Source organism: Lissotriton vulgaris, chromosome 1_1, assembly GCF_964263255.1.
Source record: "Lissotriton vulgaris chromosome 1_1, aLisVul1.2, whole genome shotgun sequence".
In the NCBI taxonomy this organism is placed as follows: Eukaryota; Metazoa; Chordata; class Amphibia; order Caudata; family Salamandridae; genus Lissotriton; species Lissotriton vulgaris.
In genome coordinates this window covers 672,230,769-672,257,077 of record NC_141685.1, presented here as the reverse complement: position 1 = coordinate 672,257,077, position 26,309 = coordinate 672,230,769, and the positions used below count along the sequence as shown (strand labels likewise).

General features: G+C 42.5%; 1 protein-coding gene across 3 annotated transcripts in view; it reads left to right on the top strand.

Annotated features, from left to right (window-relative positions):
• Nucleotides 1–26,309, top strand: part of CDC14A (cell division cycle 14A) — a 541,681-nt gene that overhangs the window by 503,143 nt on the left and 12,229 nt on the right. For 2 of the 3 annotated variants that reach the window (XM_086954444.1, XM_086954436.1), the window contains 3 exons: nucleotides 2,479–2,526; nucleotides 11,785–11,913; nucleotides 12,780–13,116. In XM_086954444.1, the coding sequence (XP_086810570.1) occupies nucleotides 2,479–2,526; nucleotides 11,785–11,913; nucleotides 12,780–13,116 (514 nt within the window). The remainder of the gene's footprint in view (nucleotides 1–2,478; nucleotides 2,527–11,784; nucleotides 11,914–12,779; nucleotides 13,117–26,309) is intronic. The other variant, XM_086954453.1, reaches the window with a different exon arrangement.

The window sequence follows — 26,309 nt, the reverse complement described above, 5'->3', positions numbered from 1 at the left end:
ATCTATTTTGGAAATTTTCTGCTCCAACAGGCCGTTTATGATCTGGCCAGACCCAACAAGAAAAGGAATTGGGAGAATTTCTCATTTTTTGCAAAAACAGACTTTGCACATGCCACAGTGGAGAGAAGGTGGAGGCTCAGGCAACTTATGTCACCATTTCAAAAAACAGGAGCTACTGTTTTTTTTACAGAATCCAGCTAAGTTAAGTCCTCTTTTAAGATCGGAACTATCATTTAACTTCTGAAATACAAGCTCAGAAAGTGTTAGAGGAGATTACAGCGGGGAAAGCCGGGCCTGCCGGGAGCAAATATGTGCTAATATGGAAGGCAATGGGGTAGTGACCAGGAGTTTTTTTCTTGTGACAAGGACTGGTCTGTCTTTGCCTGTGGTCTGTTTTTTCCTGTTATAACATGTCTTTCCCCCTTGTTTTTTTCTCTTTTTTCCTTGATGTTATGCTTTCCCTTTGTGTTCTCTTTTTTTCCCTCTTGATTTTGTTTCTCACCTTTCTAAGAGCACGTTCTGTAACATAACTAGTTTTGATCAGGATTATGATGACTAAAAGCACTCCTGAACATGAGGGGAAGAGAGGGAAGTGGAGAGTGGGTGAGGATAGTTCAGACACTATCATAAAGGCTCATGATTGAGCCTGATTGCCTAAAGGATGGGGGGGTTACAGGGGGAGAAGGGGGAATTCTCAGACAGGTGGTAGATATAATGGGTGCAACTAAGAGGGACCAACAAGGATATAAGAAAGATAGAAAATGGCTGGAGATATACAGGCGGAAGGTGGCCAGAGAGAAGAAATATACACAGTCCGGTCTCGATAAGAATCAACATGGCTAGATTGAAAATCCTCACCGTTTATATATGTGGCCTCAATGATTCTAAACAAAGAGTGTCTGCAGGACTACAAATGACAGGGGTAATATTATCTGTATTCAGGAGACACACATCGAGGGGTTACAACTAAATCTACTTAATGCACTAGGGTATAGACTGATTACTGCAACAACACATGGAGTAAGGACTAGAGGTGTGGCCATTTTGGCGAAAGGGAGTGGGTTGCAGTTTTTTCAATTTTCATCTGAGAAGTTTGAGCGGTGGGCAATTACAGAATGTCAGTACAACAATGATAAAATGACATTATGTACAATATATGGAAATGTTAGTGATGATTCGAATGTACTGGATTATATTTCTAATGAGCTTGCTCACTGGCCTCTTCCATTGATAGTTTGCAGAGATTACAATCTGAGCCTTTACATGTGACTGGTTGTTGTAACCAGGATTCAAATATCGGAGGAGGAAACCAAAAGTGTTTCAGACCCTTAAAAACTTATGTTGGACCCATGGCTTACTAGATTGTTGGCAAATATTGCACCCGAATGATCCAGGATTTACCTACTTCTCTAATCCACATTCTATACATGCGAGACTGGATTATAAGTTTGTCTCAAGCACTGTAAGCCTAATTGCTCAATAGAAAAATTGCCACGGGTCCTATCCGATCATAACCCTCTAGTTTTAAATATAGAAAGTGGAGCAATAAACCCCAATGTAAAATGGACGTTCAAAAGAGCATTGTTGTTAAACAATTAATATTGTTGCCACACGAGTACGTGGATACCAGGGTTTTTGGAGGATAATATAGGTAGTACTGCAATCAATGTGCTCTGGGACGCCCTGAAGGCAGGGATCAGAGGGGAGATGCTACGATTTTCATTAAATCTTAATAAGGAGGCTAAACAAAATATGGTGGCACTGCAGAGAAATTTGGGTGTAGCCGAGGAAGGATTGATCAGGGCAGTTCAGGAGGGACGGGAAATTGAAAGTGAATTAAGACGTGTGGTGATCGCTAAAAACTCTCATCAACATCTTGAGAAGGATATTTCAAAAGGGAATTGTCTACGGAGGTTGGGAACCTTGAAGATTTTTCGGATTGCATGTTACTTATTAACTAATACCTGGCATTGTCACAATCCCTGTTTAAAGTATCCTCCTTTGATTTTCACTTCAGATGGTGGAGTTGCGGTTATAACTTGCTTGTCTACCAGGCAGACTAACCCATCTTTTAGATGATACCACAACTGCTAGGTTTTTGAGTATTGACATCACCAAGTAGGAGCTAGCCCAAAAGCCCTTTCTTTCTGGATTACAATGAAAGCTAATGGAAAAAACAAAAATGTTTCAAGTTAAGTTTTCATGAAACATGTTCTTTGTTAGGAAAACTATCTTGATCAAGTGACTCATAACTATATTCTAAAATAGTATTGGTGCTAAAAATGAAATGACTTATGTGAGTGGTCAAAGTATGCTTATTTGACTTTATCTTGCATTCGTTTTATAAAAAATGAGTTAACATGGTAATCAGGTCATACATCAAATTATGTCGCTATCACTGATGTGCTTTGTTTTGTAATCTTTAGATAAACTTTTACACTTTACTCGTGTTTAACCACAGTCTCATGCTTTCTTTAGGATGGATGATATGAAAATGCACACTAGATCAACTTCTCAGCCTTTCAGGTATGTTTGCCGACTCCATAGCCCCATTGTTGCATTGCTTGTGAGTAAAGGCATCAGCACCATTGTGATTGTTCAGTTATGATTCTTCACTGCATTAGCCCAATTCCCAAAACACTGAGTAAATCTACAAGTTTCCAGGCAAAGCGTATGATTTTAATATATTGTAACATTTTTGAGGATTCACAAAAATATTTGAACAATCTGGTGGTTTAGGGTCAGTGAAAATGCACAATTGAACATTGTTGCCTTTTTTAATATAAAAAATGCTTTTTATTTGTTAGGAAATCTGTTAACCTACCCTACTCTTGTTTAGATCACTACTCTAAAAGCATATTTACTCCAAAGTTTTTAGATCTACGTTGACACGCGCTTTTATCCTCCAAAAATGCGATGGAAATGTTTGTGAGTACCCACCCAATTGCCAGCATTTTAAATCAGTTTAGTTTTGTGTTAATCCAAAGTTGTTTTAGCGCTCTATGCATTATTTTGTGAGACCACCTATAACCTGAAGATTTGCATCTCCTTTATCCAATGACCTCCACTCAGGTGAGTGCTCCTCCACTCAGCTGAAATCCTGCTTGCACACATCTCATGCATACACATAACCATATCACGAGGACAGGTGTTTTCTTACATCACTCCTAAAGTGTGGATTGTCCTCCAACTCCACATCCGAGCCTCCTTCTCTCTTCTTGAACTCCACAAAAAGGCTGAAGATGTTGCTTTTCAATTAACCAACCAACCATAGGTGGTGCAAGGCACACGTTCAGCACTAGTATACCCTCACTGATAATCGTGTTTAACAAATACACATAACATCAGACTTTGGTTGCTGGCTAGGTATATTCAGCATTCAAGGAAACCTTAATCAAATTAAATGCTATAGGTAATTAGACGTCCTGTCGCAAATTTGTGAAACACAATATTGTGTCACTTTTTTTTCTAATCCCAATCTTCTGCTTGCAGTTAAATTATTTAGTATTGTGCAGTGCTGAGAAGGCGTTGTAATCTGGTGATTGTACATAGTAACACACAGACTTTTTTATTTCTTTAGACCTAAAAACAGGAATTTGATGGCAAGTAACCAGTATGCTCTTTTCTCCTTGATCAATAGTTTTCTCTTGACATACTTTTGCTTTCTTGACTCATTCTCCTCTTTCTCAGTTTAGCCTTTTTTGATTTGGTTACTAAAATGTTGCCTTAGATACTGTGCTCATAATTTGGGTTTCTTCTTCATGCTTTTCAACATCCCTTACCTTACTTTTGAAATATACTTGACTCTCCAGGGAAGCAATGAGTAGTCTAGGCTTACTCTTTATGGTAAAAGGGGATAGCAAATCAGATACAGTATAACTCAGTAAGTAATACAATAAAGCAAACGCCTAGCCTGTGCTATAGCTGCAAATAAGATTGGGATTTGATGACGCAGAGTGAAGCGAGAATATGTGAACACCTTGTTGGGCCCAAACCTAACCACAAATATTTATAGTCTGTGCACACAAACCGGTACATTTGTAAATAGCAAACTCTAGCCCAGTGTTGGAAAGCATGGCAAATGCTTGGGGCGACTTTATGGACCTGATGGATTTAATATAATGTTTGGAAGTGTTTGAAAAACGTACTAGTCAATGGCACTAAATTCCCAGGTAAAGCATTACCATGTAGCAGTTTGTAACAGTAGCCCAAACATCTACCCCCCTAACAAAATAAATACTTAAGTGCTTATTTCATAAAAAAATAGTCAATCGTAACATTCTTGATATCCATTTCAATAGGAATGCCTGGTGTTGACTAGTTTTTTCACCCCTCCAATCAGCATGCAATTGAAGAGGTCATTTGAGGTCTCTGCTAATACCCAAGTCTCTCTTGTTAAATTGAATGGGGATAAATGAAACGGTTTCTAAGCACCCACTGTTTTAACTGGCAGTCTGGTCAGCTCCTCTCCACTCTGGACATTTCAGTTCTTCTATTGGTTTGACAAAGCAGTAAGGATCCTTCGGATTCCAGGGTTATCACCCTCTCCTAATAGGTCACATGCATCAGCAAAGCTTAATTCCCATCAAACGTTCTCCAAACACTGGTATGAAATAGCTTCTTAAAGTCCTGGTGAAATATGACCTACTGTCTCGCTGGGCAGTATTTATCCCACTTTGAGGGCTCATGTGAGCCTCCTGGATCAGTCAAATTGATAGTTTATTTTAAAGTTTTGAATCTTCATCTGATACACAGAAAGTCGATTTTGGTCATACTCCTCAACTTGCTAGCCCTGCTAGCATGCAGCAGGAGTCATGGGTGAGGAGATTTGGAATTGGCCAATGTTAGGATCTGTATCCAAGCCAAACTGGTGGAACTAAAGAGCTCAGATTAGTATGAAGCTAGCATTATTGTTCAGCATGTGCAAGTGTGTTTAACCATGAGACTAATTCAGGGCAAGGTATGCTTAGTGGTGCTAAGTAACATGGTACAGACCAGTTGTATGCAAAAACTAGTGATTGAGTAAGCTCCGTGGTCCTTGACCTTATCGGTAGAGGTTGAATAAGGCAAAGTTCAGTAGTTGGTAATTAGCAACCTTGAATTGACATGAATGGTCTGTCCAGTTGAATAAAATCAGCAACATGTTGTATTTCATATAAGGAGAGGTTCAGAAAACCACTTCTAGGCAATGGAAATCTGCTAACGTCTGTAGTACACCATTATGGAATCCAAGTCAAATGGAAACAACGTTCTAATATTCCTTTTATGCTTAAGTAAGTTTATTGCTTGATTAATTAAAATCTTACCAGTACACACATCAGTAGAAACTGTATAAAAGGATACATATATGTGACATCATTTCATATTGTCTTAAAAAAAACAGCGTGATGGATATGCATTAAAATCGACCAATTTTCTGGTTAAAATTACATACAGTTTGTTTGTGATGAAGGTATAAAATTTAAGAAAGAAGTAAGGGTAAGTCCCCGTCTGGGGGTGACGCCAGTATCCGTAGTTCTAATAGTCTATTGTGTGGTCGTGGACGACTGCCTCAGGATCGGAACGTAGTGGGAGTCAAAGAGTTGCCGGATAAAAGAGCTAGGGTGCGCGCAACTGTGCTCAGGCTGCGGCGAGAAGCTTTATTTGGGCGGTTTTCATGTAGCGGACGAAGCTGCAGGTTAATTTAACGTTGGCCCCGCTGAAGCGCTCCTTCACTGCCTGTCTGCACGTCCGGATATGCATTTCATTTATATGCGATTTTAGCAGTTCTCTCCTCTCCCGGTCTAGGAACTTACATATGCATAGGAGATGCAGCATATCTTCTTTGGTTTCGCCACATAGTCTGCATTGTGTAGATGTGAATGTACGTTTCTAGGGGGGCAAATGTGGTTTGACAGGAAGGAGGCCCATCCTTAGGGCCAAGAAGCCTTCTTTTAAAGGCCCGGAAAAGCTGGTACCGAAGTACGGTTGTGGTGAGCATTTTGGATAGCTTTGTATCACGAACCAGCTATGGGCCCTCTTATTTAGACATTCTTTATCATTTGCGGTGGAGACGAGCTTTATTGACTTATTCACCAGGTCTTTTACGGTCTTGAATGGGAGTCCTGACTCCCATATATTCTCCAGAGCTAACAAGCTGATCCCTGATTGGAGGTAGTCTTTGGCCGTTGAGGCATGTTTCCTTGAGATTTCCTTCCATAGGAATGAGTTCAGCGAGCCCGCCTCTGCACTCTTTATTTTATACCAGCACTTTACATACGCGGCCTTCCTGCTTATTCTCTGGTTTACTATTCCAAATTCAAGGCGTAGTTGGGCTGGGGAGGTGTATTTAGGAAGCTTGAAGATTATTCTTAAAGCTTTAGCAACCGTTTTATTGAGTGTTTCTTCGTCCGACCCTCGCAAGGCCTCGCTGCCGTATGTGAGCGTGGGCAGCAGATTTGCGCGAAGCACTTCAAGCAGCGGGAGCAGGTTTGGTCCTGCTATTTTGCTTTTAAGATTTTTCAGGGTGATTGCTAAGATGGTTCCTCGTCTCTGAATCACCTCTTTTTGTTGGTCATATGTCCCATTCTTGTCAAAGATAATTCCTAGATATTTATAGTCGTGGACGACTTCGAGTTCTCTCACCCAGCTGCCATTTCAGTCGCATTTTGGGTTGCGCTGGTTTAGCACCATTATTTTTGACTTTTCTAAGTTGATTTCTAATCCGTTTTTTGAAGCGTGGTTGTTCGTAGTATGGAGCAGGTGTTGTAAGCCGACTTGGGTTTGGCTGAGCAAAATCAGGTCGTCGGCGTACAGTAAATTTGAGAGAGGGAGGCCTCCCAGGTTTGGTGCATGATGGTTACAGTTATCTAGGTCATTTGAAAGATCAGCCACCAAGAGGTTAAATAGAGTAGGAGCCAAAACGCACCCCTGCTTTAAGCCTCTGGAGGTTGGGATCCGCCTGGATACGATTGTACCACTCCCCAGTTTTATTTGGACCCATGTATCGGAATGTAGTAGGATGAGTTGATTCAGAAGGGGGGGAGGAATTTCCCATCGTACTAGCTTTGACCATAGCTTTCCTCTATCTATGCTGTCAAAGGCAGCTTTGTAATCGATGAAACAGACAAATAATGGTTTTCTTGCTGCTTTTGTCGAATCGGCTAAAAGGGAAAAAGCCAGGATGTTTGTGGTGGTCCCCAGGTTTTCCTGGAAGCCTGTTTGGTTAATTGGAATTAAGGCCTTTTCCCTTGCCCATTCCCGGAGGTCGGCTAGAATAAGTCCCGCGTAGTACTTGGCCTCGATGTCAATGAGGGCGATGAGCCTGTAGTTTTTTGGTTCACTTTTACAGCCTTTTTTATAGATAGGCGAGAGGATTGAGCCTTTCCAGGATTCTGGGATTGTTCCTGTTGTAGAAATGTTGCCAAAGAGCTTTAGTAATGAGCCAAACCAATACTTTTGATCTTGTTTGTATAACAATGCGGCAAAGCCGTTTGGCCCGGGGGCACCATCACGGTGGCTGTGCTATATTCCGTCCTCAATCGTTTTTAGGGAGGAACTAGGTGGTAGATTATTCCTATAAAGGGTGGGCCGAGATAGATCAGCATAGAACTCAGCTGGTTTTTGCAAGTTGCTTTGGGGGCCTACATTAAAGTAGTGTTGCAGATAGGTTGTCCAAACGTCCTCCGTTATGTAGGAGTTGATCCTGGGAGCCGATGGATTTTCGATGCTCTTGACCGTTTGCCAGAATCTGGCACTGTTATTCATTTTGGCATCATGGAGTAGTTTAGCCCAGAGTGATTCTTTGTATTTCTTTTTTGCGCGCCAGATGATTTTCTCTTTCCTTGTTCGAAGTTTTCTTAGTGCATCTATGGTGCCGACAGTTGCGCTGTTTTGGCGAATAGAGCGAATTGCTCTGTTTGTCGCCCCTTAGGTGTTTAAATTCGGCATGCTCACTTGATGACAAGTGGGTGCACTGGTTTGTTCCTGCCCAGATGCTTTGTCCTGGCTGAGGCACTTTTTGTACTGGTTGGGTGACAGCAGGTGGGGCGGGTTGGCCCATAGCTTTGGTAAAAATTTCCCAGGCTTGGACGGTGCTTCCTTCGGTGAGTTTGATTTCTTCCCACGTTGTTTTTGCAGCAGCTGTTAGCTTTTCTGGGTCGCGTATTTTACAACGGATTCTCCTATGTTGGTATCTCGTGGTCTGACAGGGTTTTGAAGTTGCGTATGTTGTGGCAGTGCCCTGGATACCTAGAGTGAGTTCTTGGGGCTGATGGTCACTGTAATCGGACACCCCAATCCTGAAATCTTTTACTAAGCCCAGAAGTGGGAGGGCGACGAAGGTATAGTCGATTGCGGTGTTGACCGCGTTTCTGTGGAAAGTTGGGGCTTGAGGTCTGTCCCCTGGCATGTGGCCGTTTAGTGCTACCATTGAGAGACTTTCCAGTTCTCTGTGCAGATCTTTCGAGATTTTTGTTGGTTTGCCCCACTTGTAGTTGTCCTGGGAGATGATCCCCCATGCTCGATGTTTATCGTCGTCTAGGTTGCAGTCTCCTGTTACCTCCCCTAGGAACATGTTGAAGTCTCCTATTCCTTTTATGCATAATTTGAGCAAACTTAAGGATTAAAAAGAACTACTATGAAACAATTCTAATCTAGATCCGACACATTCTTGATTATAAAAACACAACTTTGGAGTTCAGAATCAACTGATAACATTAGAGTGTATTTTGTAAGCAATATTATTTTCCTTCCGATTTGTAAAGTAATGAAACGTTTGTGTTAGGAGCCTGCCAGGTTCTTATTTCTTGCAGTGTGCCTTTTCCAGTACTCTAATGTGATTGCGAGCTGCATTTTGATAGATGATCCGTGCCAGTTTTTGCCATAATATATTATGACTTCAAGCAAGCACTTTAAGGGCAAGGTTCTACCACTGTGGACATCAGGATTAACTGAATGAAGAGACACCTTTTATTCCTGAATGGGCCACCAACTTTTGAGCTTGCCAATTGCCGCTGTCTTTGCGCATGTTGACACCGGAAGAGATTGATGCCAGAGGCAAGTTGAACAAATCATTACGAATATATTAAAACAAAAAGGGGCAGTTAAGGGATAAATCTTGAGACCATAACATTGAAGTAATTGAAGCAATGCACTTGCAGTATCTTTCTTAACCGGAGTTTGAAAAAATGATATTGTGTGCAGAACAAAGAGCCTAGTACATGGTCTTCCATTCTTCTTCCTCACTGGTGCAAAAGGAGGACCCTCCTAGAAAAAGAAATACAGTTGAGGAGGAAGGAAGAGGACATAGTTTAATCCCCGGAAGAAGTACAATATCCGCTCAATTAAGAATATTTTGGAAAATACGTTTTTTTAATATATTGAAATCAAATAAAGTACTTCTCCAAGAAAAGAGGCGGACATAACAGTAAGGGGAAATGTTATGGCCATGTTTTTTTCCAAGGAAACTGATAACAAGAAGAACCTATAAAAATTGAAAGAGCAGACAATGTATACACCTCCAGCAACCAAAGCAACAAGGGTGGAATATTCCTCACATGAATAACTTTGGTACACCGAACATGATGCCTCTCGTTGAGCAGACAAGAGTTCAGATTTCTCGAACAAAGCTCCGTCCAGCTGACCTGGCATTAAATATAAGCGCCAGAAACCCAAAGCAATGGGAGGAATGCTAGGTGGCATAGTGGGCAAATCCTGATGTGTTGGAATGCACCCAAGGGATTGCTAGTGGTTCAACTGTTTTGCCAACACTTCTTGTGTGTTTGATGCAACACCCTAAAGTGGCAAATGGTATGCCCAGACATGAGACCTGTGCCACTGGAAAAAAAGCTGCATCCAACTGAAGCAACCCAGCTAGGCTGAAACCAGTCCTGGGTTACTTGTGCACTTGTTCTTCTTGCGGCAGCACCATGGTTGATTTGCATATGGCTGGGTCTAACCTGAGATGGCATAGTGGGCAAAAATGAACCGGTGCTTTAGAATGCTACCCTTAACTATTGCCAGTGTTTAGACAATTTACAAGTATTTCCACTCACATTTTTGGTGTTTGATAGAAGTCATAGTTAGCAACCTAAGGGACATAGGGTCTACAAGAAAGTGGAGAGAGCATGTAGAAACTGATAAAGAAAAGTTGAATTCAAAGGAGATTGATATCGCCTGTCATTGCAAAATTTCACCTTACATAACTAAAGGCAAAATGATAGGTTAAAGGCAATGCTTGACTCTTCAACAAACCTCAAGTAGAAAGTCTGATAAAGAACATGAGCAAAGTGCAGAAAGTGATGAGCCATGCCCATAACCAGGAAAAATCTCTTCTAGAAATAGTCATGCTAGATAATTTGATATCTTAACATCTATATCTTTTTAGTGATTCATCGGGTACAAACAATTTGGAAGATTTCAGCCATGAACAATAAGTAACTAATCCATGGTAATTAGTTAGAACAGATAAAGCCAAATGACAAGTACCAACAATACTATGAAACATCTATGAAAAAGCTTGTTGATATAAGAGGAAGTTACATAGATTAACTACACAAAAAAACACGTGAAAAGTTTTGAGCATTAAATGAAAAGATAGATGTCCTGTTCAAAAAGGTCGGGGATTGCTGAGGAAATAACCCAGACAAAAGAACAGGTTAGGAAACTGGAATTTAAATTGTAGAAAGAAACAATAGAGCAAATTCTATGCATGAAGAGCCTTGAATTTGAATGCAAGTGTGAGGAAACAAAAAACTGCTCAAGATGGAATAATATAAGGATAGTGGGGATTTCCTGCAGGCATCAGAGGTGCTGCATAAGTGAAGTCTCTAATAAACTAGATGCCCCCCACATGCTGAGGGATGAGATATTAATGGAAGAAAAACAATTGTACCCAGAATTATTGATTGCTAGTGCACACCAGATCTGTGTGCCACCTCATTATTTGACACTGTGCCCAGAACTGTTAAAATGTTCTCCTTGATGAGAAAGTCTTGGAAAAAAAAGCATACGAGAAAAGGCGAATCAGGTCCTCAGTTGGCTCCATATTTCTAGACTACCCCTTTGCTACCTGATTGTCTACTATTTTTGAACTCTTCAGCCATCCAATTTGTGAACTGTCTTCAAAATTGAGGTCTTTCATTATTTTGAACTTTTAAATATAATTGCACCGCTGAAGTATTTTTTGATATCCTGCTGCATTAGGAATTGTATTACTTTATTTCATTTACTTTGGCTAAAATACAAACAATATTTAGTGAAAACGAATTGCTTTATGCAGCGTTTTATATTTTAATCTAATCTGTAAAGTAAAGCTAGGATTTTAAAGATACATAAAGAGTTTGTTTGTTATTGCACAGTTTTTCAAATTCAATATTCTACTTGGTTTTCCAGTTGTAGTTTTTCTTATTTTGCTTTTCTTTATTTTAATTATTTTACTTGACATTTTCATTAGTTTTCAGGATTCAAGTGAGAGGGCCAGATTGTCAGAGACCCACAACCATGAATATAATTATATGTGCAACTGTTTAATGTATGAGAAATGTATCTCTTACTTAGTATGCTCTTACTTTTCCCCTATAAAATTACAAAATTGATTTGTGTGAAAAAGCTAGGCTATTATGAGGCTACTCTTATTTTTTTAAAGTTCATAGTGTTACGTTAAATTGATTGGAAGCAAATTGTTTTATTTCCATTTTAAGCCAGATGGGCTTTTAGGTCCTATTAAAGTGATAAAGTTTACAGGTGTAAACTCCAATTTCAGTGTTTAATGAAAAATGAAACTGACATATTTCTGTGTTTCAGGGTAAATACTTCAAGTGTCGCACAAGGTTCAATGTCTCCTCTGAAGTCATCCAAAGTTACAGCAGCTCCTTCGGCCGCTGCTAAAAGAATAGGCAGAAGTTCTACATCTGCCAACTCCAGATTAAAAGGGTAAGGTTTATTGGCATGCTGAAACTGGAAAATGTCCTCCCTCATCCTGAAGGGGGAGGTCCATTTATAACTAAAGATTCTTAACCCTCACCTGTACAGCAACAACCTGCAGAATAGCTGTCCATTGTAGTCGTGAGGGTGGAATCAATATCAAATCTATATACAAGGGATCTAAATGAAACTCAATCACCCTGTCAGCTGTTGCCCTGATAGTTACACCCTGCTCTAATTGCAATAGAAATCACTTGTATTTCCTCCAACCAGGACATTTTGCCCAGTTTACCTTACTGTTCACTTATTTCTTGACCCATCTTGTGTGTCATTCTCAGCCAGCAGTGCTTTTTAGTCCATGGCGCTTTGCATACTGGGACTTGAGACTAATAGATAAAATAAGAAATGTGAAACAGCAAATGCCAGTATGGAGGGTTCTGTTGCCTAAGAAGCCTAGCCTGTCTGACCGCTTGTCAACACAAATGGTTTATGGTAGGTAATTGTTATGACAGGAGGTAAAGTCCAAACTACATTTATACAATAATATTGTTCGCAAAATGTAAAAAATGTTTGGCTCTTTGACCGGATCTATTTCTATATTTTAATAGGTTCTTAAGTTAATAATATGGATTCATGAATTTAAATTTGTTAGATTGGTCTTATAATTAAGTTTGATCTAGAATATAAAAAGGCACACATTTTATCTTTAACAGTTCGTTAAATGTGTTGCTTCTTTGTGCTTTATGTCAATTTTGAGCATGTTTATTTTTATTTTGCCGTTTATCCTTGTCCTACCATTTGTCTTACTGTGCCATGTCTGCATGATACATGTATACATACATTGTGTATTTTTCCTTCCACCTGTTTCCATTCAGCTTTTCCATAAACTCAAGACTAGGCAATTCTCTAGGGAACCTGAAAGATGCTTCAGATGATGCAGGCAGCAAAGTGACATCTTCACCCTGTAGGACAGGTTATTCCCAGGGTCTTTCCTCCAGCTACTCGAATGGCAACTCTCAGCATATGTCCAGAAACTACCAAGAGCTTAACAACAACAACCAGTACAACAGAGGGAGCAGCGGTAATGGCAGCAGCAATTTCAACAGCCCTACCTACCTTCACAGCTGCGCGACTGATGATTACAGCTCCTACCGACCCACATACACTGGGCTAAACACGCCTGCAACGCGGTACCTGAGCCGTTCCATTCCTGTAAGTTTCCAGATACAAATTGAGAAATGGAAGCGGGGACGAAAGCTATCTGCCATACTACTTCCCAAAAGGTTATCTGAAAAGACGCCTCACCCAACCCAGAAGGCTTCCTGATACCTGTTCACCTTCAAAATATAATCCTATTGTTTTAATATCTTTTTGTCTTGCCACATGGTCTTAATCATGTAATTCCTTTCTTCACATTTCTGATTCTGTAGTTGATGCCTATACTAATCTTATCTTTTTTTCTTCTTTTGCTAAACTAATTCAACTAGACTTTCTAAACTATGAAAACTTGCACATTTCCAATCGCCTCCCTTTTTTGCTAAACCTCTTTTTCTTTCAATTTCCTTCTTTTTGTGGGTTACTAGTGTCTTGACTATTGTGAAGAAAATACATATTTTAAAGAGACTAGAATTCGCTTTAGAGAGAAATTTAGTTCTATGTCAATTTATGATGTTGAAGTATTCAGCACTGAAGACTTCCAATTTTTTGCATTACAGCCATTATTTTGTTTGCATCTGAGAAGGGACATTTTTAAGTTCAGTTTAGGTGCCTTAATCACTGGCAACATTTAAATGGGTTCTTTGTACTGCTCTGATGTCAGTCAATTATAAATTGACAGGCCTCGTATTCACTAAACCTCTGAATGTTTAAAGGAATGTGAGGGCTGCAAATTAAAAGTAGACTGACAGACCGCACCAATTAAAACCATGTATAAATACATGCACGCCAACTCCAGTAGGTCTGACTTATTACTGGAAATGTCTCTTCAATTACAGTCGGGTGTAGGTATTGAATATCTAATCATTCATGCTCTCTCCCACTAATAATCCCATTTATGCATCAATTTATCCACCCAATGACGCATTCTTAAATTCATCCACTTTCCCATCCTCAGTAAAAAAAAAAAAAGAAACACACACATATGCCGCAACGATATCAATGATAAAGGAGAAGTATGGAAATAGAAAAAAAAAGAAAAAGGCTACTTCATAAATGTGGAAGTCCTGTGCTTGCAGGTCAGAATATGTAAAAGGAAAAAAAATAAGCATAGCAGCGAATGGCCATCTTGGAACAGTATTGTGTGTAGTGAAAGAACCCTTCATGATAGCTGCCCTATAGAGACACCTGTCAGATTCCATGTACATTCTTGTCTACAGGCTTTAATACAGAGTAAAATCAGTCCACCCTAAAAGTACTATTATGCTTCTCACAATAAAAGTCAGTCAGACTGTCTTTGTTATAACTTTTAAACCAAAAAGATCAGAACTGTGGCATCTGATAAAAAATCCCCCAAATGAACCTGTCCGGCCTATTTACTTCCTAATTGGTTTGCCAAGACAAATTTCATTTCCTAGTCGTGAATTGTATTTATTTTTATTTATTTTAGGAGTTTTATATAGCGCTTGCTGGACCCGAGGGTATCAGAGCGCTTCACAGCAAGTAACTTATGTGCAAATAGATAGTACAGAAAATATAGAAGAACAAAGGGGTTTGCGCCGGATCTAGATCGAACAAAGGAGTGATCGAGCAGAAGGAGCATGGAGGGTGCAGGTCAAACAAGCATAACATGCGCATATAAACAAGAAATGTTACATGAACATATAAGTAACAAATACAATAGACGTTCCTTTACAATGACATAAAACAATTGCCACAATGTCAGTAAAAAAACATATAACGTACTACAATTCTGTCATATTACACAAGAAAATATATGCAGAGTGTCCCAGAAAGTGACTTAGTTATGTAAAATAATAATCCACATTCCATAAGTTGAGTATCCAAAACGTTTTCTTGATCAGAGTCAGTGTTACCGGTCACATAGTTGAAGTTAGATGGAGTACCGGCTAAGGTACTTCCTTGGCTCCTATCGGTTCGCTCGAGCGGTCGAGAAAGACAAAGGGGATCGTTCTGATGTGGGGGGGTGGACTTCCAGATTTTGGGGGCGTTTCCAGCAAGCGATCTAGCCGCAGTTTTGCGAGTTTTTAGCGGGATGAGTAGCAAAGTGTTGGAGCTCCTGAGGTTCCTGGACTGGCCGGCCCTTTTGAGTTTGACGGCTAGGTATTCCAGTTTGCCTGTGTGCAGGGCTTTGCACGTGAGGCAGGCTGTTCTGAAGCTGGCTCGCATCTCAATTGGGACCAATTTAGGTTCTCTGAGTGCAGGGGAGATGTGTTTGAATATCTTAGTTCCGTTGACCATTCTGGCTGCTGCATTAAAGGTTGTTTTCTGGGGGGCGAGGTGGGATTTTGCTGTACCAGTCAGGGCTGCAATCCCATAATCTTTTCTGGAGAGCACCAGTGCTTGGGTGGCTTGTTGAAGGTCCTTTTGGAGGGAGGAAAGGTTTTATTTTGTACAGTAATTAAAAATTGAGAAAGGCACTTTTAGCGGATCTTATAATGAGTTTTTTCATGTCTAGTTTCGGGTCTAGGGTGATACTTAGAGATTTTACTGAATTCGCCAGGGTGAGGTAACCATTGAGGGCGTCAATAGCTTTGAGCCATTCTGCAATTTGGGCGTTTTTGTCTTTGTTGGAGATGAGGAGTATTTCCGTTATCTCATGATTGAGTTTCCGGCGGTTACTTGAGAGCTAATGTTGTACCTCTCTGAGCAGGGCGTTGAGTCTCTGGATGTCGTCAGTGGAGGTGGTTTCCAGATATAACTGTGTGTGATCAGCATATAAGTGGAAAGGGATGTTGGAATTCCTGAGTAGAGTGGTACCGGGTTCAATGTGATTGTTGAAAAGCTGAGGGGAGAGCAGTGACCTTTGTGGAACACCCCTGTTAACGGGGTGGAGGTGGGACTCGAAATGTTAATTTTTTATTCTTTGTGAGTGGTTGTGGACAAAGGAAGAGAACCAGTGGAGGACCGTCTCTTCAAGACCAGCCCTTTCTTGTAGAACCTTGATGAGAAGCTTGTGATCAACTGCATCAAATGCATCCGATAGGTCCAGGAGGATGAGAAGGCAGCATTGGTCCGAGTCAAGAGACTTGTGTAGATCGTCTAACATTGAGGATTGCGGTTTCAGTGCGGCAGCCTTTTCTGAAGCCGGATTGATGAGGATCTAGAAGGTTGATGTTGTCCAAGTGTTGGGTCAGTTGAGGAAGTATACATCTTTCCAGGATTTTGGACAGAAGAGGTAAGTTCGAGACGGGTCTAAAGTTATTCAGATCCTCAGTGTCTGGTCCTGGCTTTTTCAGCAGTGGTGTGACTTTACCAACTTTGAGGCAATCTGGTACGACTCCTGATCTCAGTGAGATGTTAATGATCTTGCTCCGTAGCGGGGCTAGGATGAGCTGCAAGTCCTTGGTCAGTTGAGGGGGTAGCTGAATCGGTCTGTCAGCATGACAAAAACTCAGTCCTACTGTTTTTAGCCTAATCTGACAAATTACCTATGTTCACGGGCTATAACATATGTAAGGTCAATCCACCATTAAAATCCTTTTGCCATTAAACCATTCTTTTAACAAAAAAATGTCGGGCCTGCTGCCTTTGTAATTACCTTTCATTATAAGCAATACAGACCTATAACATCAGTCGTCTACTTTTCCTAAGAAACAATTCAGATCTATAGCCTTCATTCACTTGTGAAAATACCCAACTCGGACCTATTGTATTAAGCATAAGGTTTCCCTCAAGGCAACAGTCAAACTATTTACAAAATTACAGCTGTCAAAACAACATACAAGTCCTCCTAAGCAGACTAATCTTCTGCCCTTACCGATTGCTCAGAGGGGATAAGCAACATCAAACCCTGCCTACTACAGTAATCTATGGGATTTCATATAACAAATTTTCTACAGGCTTGAAAAAAGCATAACAATCCACACACTAGCACCTATCAGGAGCAGAATATGGAGGAAGTCGTCCACAGTCAGTTACAAGTGTTAAATCATGGCAGAAATCACAGTTTCCAGAAAGAAATATGAGGAGAAAGACACAATATAAATAGTTTTCTGCATCGTAGGATTCTCAGTTAGTACTAGACGAAGAATAATCCTGCCTGGACATAGGGACCCCAGTAAAAAAAAAAATATATATATATATATATATATATCGTCTGATTTTGGAGCTAGAAACCCCACTGTTGAATAGTTCGATATCACACCCAGAAGTCTGTGACAATCCAGATTTAACTGCACTTTTTGTGGATATCTATGGCATTGCAAATAAACCCAAACCACATTAAAGTATTTTGCGTGTAATGCACTGTGTAGTTAAAATTCCCTGAAATCCTACTCGAACTGCAGAGAAAAATGAAGGGAAAGAGGATTGTCGGGTAACAAAAAAAATGAACTAGCTGTCCTCGGCATACAATCTAAGCTTCCATTACCCAGCATTTTGCTTCACAGGCTTAGTTCTTTTTTCTGTATCGTGCTGACTGGATCCCAGAATACTTCAAGGGTTTTCAACCTTTCTTTTTCAACAGTGTTTCTTTTTTCAGAAATTCATTTTTCACTACTGCCCTTCACAGGAGCATCTATTGACGTCAGACCTTCAGCAAAAACGTGCTCTCTATCAAAGGAGTCCACAGGGACACAGAGAGCCCAGGTACCTGTGACTTTGTCTGGGGTTCCACGATCAATAATGTCTGCTCCCATGACATCAAGGCCTCCTCCTTTGGCAACACCATCTGTGTCTAATGTTGACTCATCACAGACCAACAATGACACACTTGAAGATGCTAACTCCATGTCAACATTATTTGATACCACAACACTCCACTGTCCTCGACATTGGAAACAATCCTATCTTGGCACTTAACGATAAGATTGACATTGAGGAGGTTGAGACATTCAGCAGTCTCTGTTGCCTTGGTATATTCTGTTCACTCTGATGCAATTATTGGGAATTACATAGTTATTCCATGTAAGATACCACTTTCCCAATAAGCCCTAGACTGGTCTTTCCTGCAGATCTACTGCAAGGACCATTACGACTTCTGGATTTTCCGCCTCTTCCCGAGCATGTGTTGCCACACCAGGTAATCACCAGCTCCAGCAACACAGTTGCAACGAACATCAACTCCATTGGTCCAGAACCTCAGTCGATGACGTCCTATCAACCACATAGCACTGACAGATGTAAATGCAGGATATCACCTTCCACAAACCTGAGCTTGCCCATGTATCATACCTTAGATTAGTCATATACTCACCATCTTCACCTTTGGCATCTTCATTACCAGTAGATATCAACTTGACCTTTCAAAATTAAAGCTTAACATCTAGATAGTTTCCATACACCAAGTTCCTGGTCATTATGGACACTTTACTACCTAGAGCCTCTCCAAGACCTGTTCTTCTGTTAGTACCAGGCTTTAATGAATTTTCAGTTCTTACCACCAGCCACTTTAAAATCGGCCACTCCACACTTCCTTAAGAAATATAAACTTGTGCAGCATGAGCCTGTATTTTTTTTTAATACATCTTTTTATTAACAATGCTCATGAGACCATACAGTACAAAGTAGTTCCAAGAGTCCATGGAAATACCACAGAAATTAGCAGTAAAATATACATGAGGGAACAACAAGGACAATCAGTAATCCCCCATCCCCTCCACCTCTATATGTCCACCTCAGATTTCCGCCAGGGCGCCCACACTCTTCCATTTTTTAGAGCACCCCTACTTTTATACACAGTTTCTTCGGCTCTTCGGCACCAGTCAAGGTCCCATTTCCATTCCTCCAGTTGCTGGGGTGTCGGCGCCCCCCAGCCCCTAGCAATATTGCGTTTCTCAATTCCCGCAGCCAGGACCAACAAGATTTCCATGTACCTAGACTAATCAGTGTCGCCTATAATCATCAGCAATAGCTACTTTGGCTCTATCTGGACAGTCTCCCCCACCACCCTAGAAATGGTATCAGTGACCCTCTTCCAGAAGTGAATTATCTCCGGACATTCCCATAGGATGTGGAGGAAGGTGCCCTCTTGCTGGCATCCCCTAACACAACGCTGACTGAATCCTGCCCCATGTATAAAGGTGTGTGCGGGGATAGTAGGTGCAGTGAAGGATCTTTAGTTGCATTAGTCTAAATCGAGAGCGGATTGCGATCTCTCTAGGGCTCTGCAATGCATCATGCCAATCCTCATCTATGCTTCCAAGGTCTTTTGCCCAAGCTTCTCAGAGTGATTAGGGGGTGAGGTATGTTGTTAGTTTGCAATAGATCGTGGATGTCCGTTTCTCTGTGATGGGGTCTAGCAACAACCTATACTCCAGCGGGGAGTATTCTGGAATATGCGTATCACTATGTATATGTGTTCGTAAGGCATGCAAGAGTCGAATATGATGTTACCTCTGTGACTGGTGAAGGTTGTATTCCCTTTGTAGATACTCTAATGAGCGAGGGAATCCCCTTTCCAGACCTCTCCTAAGTAATCGATCCCTATCAGTTTCCACCCCCCCCTGAAGCCAGTTAAAGCAGCCACTTCCTGCAATTGGTCACCCAACCACAACGGGGTTCTACCGGTAAGTTTCCCACCCACCCTAGGAGTTTATTTGCCCCTCTCCATAACTGCAGTACCACCTTGGTGCGTTCAGGCCACCCTGTACCTCACCCTGTGGTCTATTTTTTTTTTTTTTTTTTAATCAAGAAACAGAACATGACCGTACGATATTATCTGTAAAAGGCATCCATCAGCACCAGAGATATCAGTACCACCAAAGTGACAGAGTAAAAAGATGGATGCAGTGGGCAGACAAGTTTGTGGCACATCAGCTACAACCCTGAAAACCACCTATAACTGCACCTCTCGGCAAGTATAAATGGGGCACTTTAGGAATTTTTGCTCATGTTTGCAGAGGATCTGTCCAATGACTGAAAACAGTTTTTTCTAGCTATATTTAATAAGGGACGAGTTATTGCCTTCAAAGTGATAAGTGCAGCCATCGATGCAGCAGACCTCGTGGTTACTTTTTGTCATGGCATTGCAGTTCATCGTGCATTCATGGCTTTCCCTCACAACATTAAACCTGATGCACAATTTAAAAATAATGAATATGCTGTTTTCAGGCCCCACCGTGTTTGGCTCATTTGGAGATGAAGACATTTAGAAGATGGAGGAGTCCACTCTTAAAACAATAGGCATGGAGACTTTTTTTTTTCTTTGACTCATTTTCGCTGCAGACACACATGGACAATTCCAACTGTAGAGGGTTCCACTCTGTCAATGACCATATCTGCAATCACAAGGGCATCACTCTGTTAATCATCAGCCCCAGTGCTTGAACAAGGAGTTGTGGCAGGCAACAGCCACAAATGTCATATGAGAGACTATGCTAAGATTAAATTATGATGCCATAGCAATAAAGCAGCTTCACTCCATCTACTTTGTTTGCCACTCCTTTGGTATGGAATGTAACAAAAATTCCGATTTCCGAATTCCAATTCAAATTGCTGATGCCCATTATTCCACCAAAACAAATGCCACAACACCAGTAGCGCTATTATCTAGTGAAAATTACATAATTGCTCAACAAATAAGCAATAGAACTGGTTCCTCTGTCTCAATGAGGAAAAGGCATCTATTCCAGATATTTTTTGGTACACAAAGCCCGTAAATGAGAATTCAGTCCCATATTACATCTGAGGCAAGTCAACAAGTACATCAAAAGAAAATTAATTCAGGATGTTATCACTGCACTAGATTTATCCACAGCTCATGAAAGGAGACTTGATGTGCTCTGTGGATCTTCTGGATGTTTATTTCTGTTTCCCCATAGCAGTAAAACACCAATCGTTTCTCAGATTTCTTGTCGGTAAAGCTTACTAGCTGCACAAAGTCCTACCATTCGGCATCAAGCACCCTCAAGGACATTCTCAAAATGCATGGCAGTGGTTGCTGCTTTGCCTTGCAAAAAATACAAATATTTGCCCATAAGTAGACAACTGTCTGATGAGGACCCACACAGCTTGTCAAGTGTAAAAGGACTTTAGCTGGACTGTCACACTATGAGTCTGATAAGGTCTTTGTGGCAATCTTGAAAAGTCAACCACATCTCACTTTTAAACTCTGGATTTTGTAGGAGCATCTCTTCATACCATCAGAGGAGAAGTCCCTCCTTTGGAGCAGAACGTGTATTCCAAAAGTCAAAGATGTCTCCAATTATTACATGCCATAAAGCCAACAGTGAGGCAAGTTACCTCCCTGCTAGGGTCCATGGCCTCTTTTATTTTTCTAGTGCCCGATACCTGTCTCAACATGAGGCCCCTGCAACAGTGCTTGGAAGATCAGTGGTCACAATATCACAGTGATTGGGAAAACAAAATTTACCTGAATCCGCAAACGCAACAGTGTTTTCAGTGATGGTTCAACAAAAAAAAGTTTACTCAAGGGAGCCCCACCCCATTAGGATCTTCCTGCTCAAACCATGGTAGCCAGTACTTCTCTCCCTGTACATTTAGACAATTTCACTAGTCGGGGTCAGTGGTCTCTTTACCATAGCAATTTTCTCAAGCTCAAGGCAGTCCACTTCGCCATCAGTGCTACACATAGACTGAGTTCTTGTTCAGATAGACAATGCAAAGCCATGTATTACTTGAGCAAATTGGATGGAACAGATCAAGAATTCGGGCACTAAAAGGCAAAGGAATCTCTCATTGTCTACGTGTGAGAAATGTAACCCTCCAAGCAGGGCATCTGCCAGGTTCCCAAAATCATCAAGCAGAACTATTCAGCAGACACTTCTACGAAATATAGAGTATGAGCTCAACAACGTCTTGCACTCTTTTTCTAGACTGGGGTTTCCTGAAATTAGACTTATTTGCCGCCTGACAAAACAGAAAATTTCCTAACTATAGATCCAGAATGTGGGACTCACAGTCAATGGGCAATTCTCTAGTCAAACAGATTTATGTAGGTTTGTTTCACTTCTACCAATAACACAGTCAATCATCGTGAAACTCAAAAGGTTCTCCATGAGCATGATTCTCATAGCTCCAGAGTGGCAGAGAAAGTGTTGCTTTACAGAGCTACATCACCTTTCGCTTAAACCCCAGAAAAGGCTGCCATGCCACCATAATTCACGATATTTACTATTCAGAATGGAGGGTGGGGTGGGAGGAGATCATCCACCTCCACATACAATCCATGAATTTTACAGCATGGCCCCTGAAGAGATATAGGGGTCGATTAGGATCGCGGACGGACTTGAGTCCGTCCGCGACCCCAGAGTATGAGGGAACGTCCGCAGGGGCTGCGGCGTTCCCTCATGTGCGATTAGGATGTGACCGCCACCCTGGCGGTCACATCCTGGATATTTAACATTGCGGCGGGTGCTGTTTCAAGCAGCACCCGCCGCAATGTTAAAAGTGCATGTTTTACATTTACATGCACAAAGCGGCAGGCACCGCGCGGTGCCTGCCGCATTGTGCATGTAAATGCTGGGGGGTACCATAGGTACCCCCCATGTGCACCCCCCACCCGACAACACCCTGGGGGCCCGCAACGGGCCCCCAAAATCAAAAGTACACATGCTTTTCCACGGCGGAAAAACCGCCGCGGAAAAGCATGTTTACTAATGCTTCCTAATTTGGCTGGCGGTGTCTGATAGACACTGCCAGCCAAATGAGAGCTTTTCCGCCGCGGTTGTAATCCGACCGCGGCGGAAAAGCAGCGGACAGAAACCAAGACCCACCAGCCATCGTAATGCGGCGGTGGGTCTTTGGTGAGTCCGCAGAGGATTTTCCGCCTCCTCCGGGCCGGAGGTGGCTTCCGCCGGCCCGGAGGAGGCGGAAAATCCTCCATCCTAATCGGCCCCATAGTATGGACACGTATATCTACCACCAGACTTTATGAAGATTCATAATGAAGCCGAGAGACTATCCACCCACCAGGAGATCCTATGATTTTAAGAGGAAAAAATGTTTTATTTGGTGCCTTAACAATAATCACGGTCCACTCTGAAACCAGGAAAATTTTATTTTTATCTGGTGCATTTGTCATAGTTTAATCTGTAATTCTCTTTGATGAAAGTTCACATAGCCCCATCACAGCTTAACATGAAGGGTTAAATCAGATTGTTCTTACCAATCTCGGTGATCAAGAACTTTTTGGAAGGACTGAAAAAGACCTACACTCTCAGAAGGTCTGCTCTGGAAGTTAAATCTAGTTCTTTCTAAACTCATGACAACTCCTTGTGAACCTATTTATAAGGCCACATTGCAGCATATTTTGTGAAATGTTGCTTTCTTGGTTGTCATTACATCTACACGGAGGATTAGGGAGATACAGGCTTTATCTGCTATTGAGCGCTTTTTAGGTCTCGCTGAGCCAGCGCATGCGCGGCTCTGCGAGAAATCTAGTGAGTAGTGGCTTTTGAAAGTGCTACCAGAGGCTTTTGCTGGCCTCAAGCTTGCGTTCACGCGATTGTGCACGCGCGCAGGCACCATGTGGGTTTCTGTCAAGGCTCATTAAGCCTTCCAGCCTTCCAGCGCGTGAATCCCCTCCACTACCCCCTCCCTTCTCCCACTCCCTCCTAGTCAGTTTCATTTTCCTTTTCCCCTTCTTCCCGCCCCCCCTTTTTCATGATCGCGATCGCGCTTGTTTACATATTGTAAACCAAACCATGTTCGACACGTGGATTACAGGCCGGGAACCTTGATTGATGTGGGCTCCACATGTGCCCTGATGCTCGGATAATTCTAAGTAAAGCGTATAAATGACTGCAGGACTGTCATGTGCGCACAACATCCGACAGCGTTCTGCAATTAACTCCTGACTGGACGATTTTCATGAACAGAGAAAGAACCCTTCTAAAGATAACTTGCAAGCAGAGAGGAATGCCCTAAAGAAACCTTTCTAAAATTTCTGCTGCTAGGTAAGTGCCTAGTGCACCCCTGCTCTCATGGACAGACAGCGCTCCCAGTTGAGGTGTGACCAACAACGCAGTCGATTTGAAAAACAGACATTTTAAAATATATGCAGAGCCCAGAACAATCTGACAGTCTATGAATACTGGCGGCTACTAACTTATTAAAGTGTCACTGAAATTCGGAAAACATGTTTGCTCGGGGCACCCCAATTCTAACTGACTGTGACTTCAGTTTAACTACATGTAAATTAATGACGCCACCAAACGCAAGGCGTCTGCACCAGGGGCTACATGTGCTTCTTTCAAAGTTAAGCTTTTTATTGCTAGAGTATAATCTAAAAGCACCATGCGCCTACAGGAAACCCCTATTAATAAGCGCGTCCATGTGGGGGCAACACTTAAACCCTCCTTCTGTCCCTGAGTGCAATCAGGTGGACCCTGAATACACACGTTTTTCATAAACCTCTTTCCACAACTTTTTCCAAACTCGTTCCCACGTTATACCTTCCTGCGAGCATCATTTCATTTGCCCACTCTGCATTCCCCACAGATATAGTCCCATCGTAACTTCTAGGATTCCCGCCATTTCCCTCCGCTTACCATCCTCGGCAGCGTCCAGCGCTAAGAAGCCTCCTGGGCCTGAGGAAGCACTGCTAAAGCCTCCGCAGCGCCTTGAAGTGCGGGGATCTCCTGCAGGTCGCACTCCGAGGCATGGGCGAGTTTGGAATCCATTTTCAAATCTGGTAACCACTCGCGAGCAATGAGCTGGGCCGGAGCCAGCGCCTTGGGTTCACCGCCCCGCCCAGGCGGAGGCTCACCATGGTCCTTGCACAGGGAGCCGCTTTCCAGACATGGTCTGTGCCGCTCTTTCATCACCCACCTGAACGTAAACCACTTTCTACTGCCCACTGTTTACCCGCCTCTTTAGAAGGCTGAAAGAACCTTCACAGACACAGGACATGCACTTTTCGTGTTTGTGTTCATCCACGTTTTTTGGTTTCAGCATCAAGGGCACGTGCCGGTCGCCTGCTCTCTGTTGGGGATTTGTATGCGCGAGCAATATTAAAGCACACCGTGTTCGCAGCCGAGATGGCCCCACAGGAATGAAAAGCATCAAAAGACGTGGCATTTCCACAAGGTTTTACAAGGTCACCTTCACACGGCTTGAAGAGGCATTCAGAAGTGCATGCTTCACCCGGTGACGTGATTCCACAGCTGCGCTTGTGGTTGGTCGCTAACTAGGAACACCCTTGAATGTTCCCCCCCTTCTTCACACAGCCAGCTTTAAACTCCCCAGACTGCCCCCCCATCCCATGTAAACCTCACCCTGCTCCTCGCCCTTGTAGCTGGCAGCCTGTCTAATTGAGTTAAACGCTCACTGCTGAGATGTGCAGTCATTCGAATGCCTCACATGCTAATGGATACTTGGAAACTTCCCAAGTAGGTACACTGGGTACTATTACAATCAATCAATCAATCAATCAGAGTACTTGTAAAGCGGGCTACTTACCCGTGAGGGTCTCAAGGCGCTGAGGGGAGGAGTGCCGTTACTGCTGGAAGAGCCAGGTCTTGAGGAGTCTTCTGAAGGCGAGTAGGTCTTGGGTCTGCCGTAGGTGGGTAGGGAGGGTGTTTCAGGTCTTGGCGGCGAGGTAGGAGAAGGATCTGACACCGGGGGGTGTTCGTTGTATGCGGGGGACAGAGGCGAGGGCGAGGTTGGCGGAGCGGAGCTGGCGGGTGGGGGGTGTAGAAGCTGAGTCTGCTGTTCAGGTAGGATGGTCCGGCATTGTGGAGGGCTTTGTGTGCGTGGGTGAGGAGCTTGAAGGTGATTCTCTTGTCGATGGGGAGCCAGTGTAGGTCTCTCGTGGGGGGTGATGTGGCTGCGGCGGGGGGACATTGACGATCAGTCGGGCGGAGGCGTTTTGGATGCGTTGTAGTTGTAGTAGGTATTTGGCTGTGTTTCCTGCGTAGAGTGCGGTACCGTAGTCCAGTCTGCTGCTGACATGGGCCTGTGTCACTGTTCTTCTTGTTTCGAGCGGGATCCACTTGTAGATCCTGCAGAGCTTGCGGAGGGTGTTGTAGCAGGAGGAAGAGACGCGTTGACCTGTTTAGACATGGAGAGGGAGGAGTCGAGTATGAATCCTAGGTTGCGTGCATGGTCGATGGGTGTCGGTGCTGTTCCTAGTGTGGTCGGCCACCAGGAGTCGTCCTAGGCTGAGGGGGTGGGTCCGAGGATGAGTACCTCCGCCTTGTCAGAGTTCAGCTTCAGAGGGCTGTTCCTCATCCAGTCGGCGATGGCCTTCATTTATTTATTTTTTATTTATTAATTGAATTTATTAAGCGCGACAGCTACCCCTGAGGGTTTCCCGGCGCTAAGAG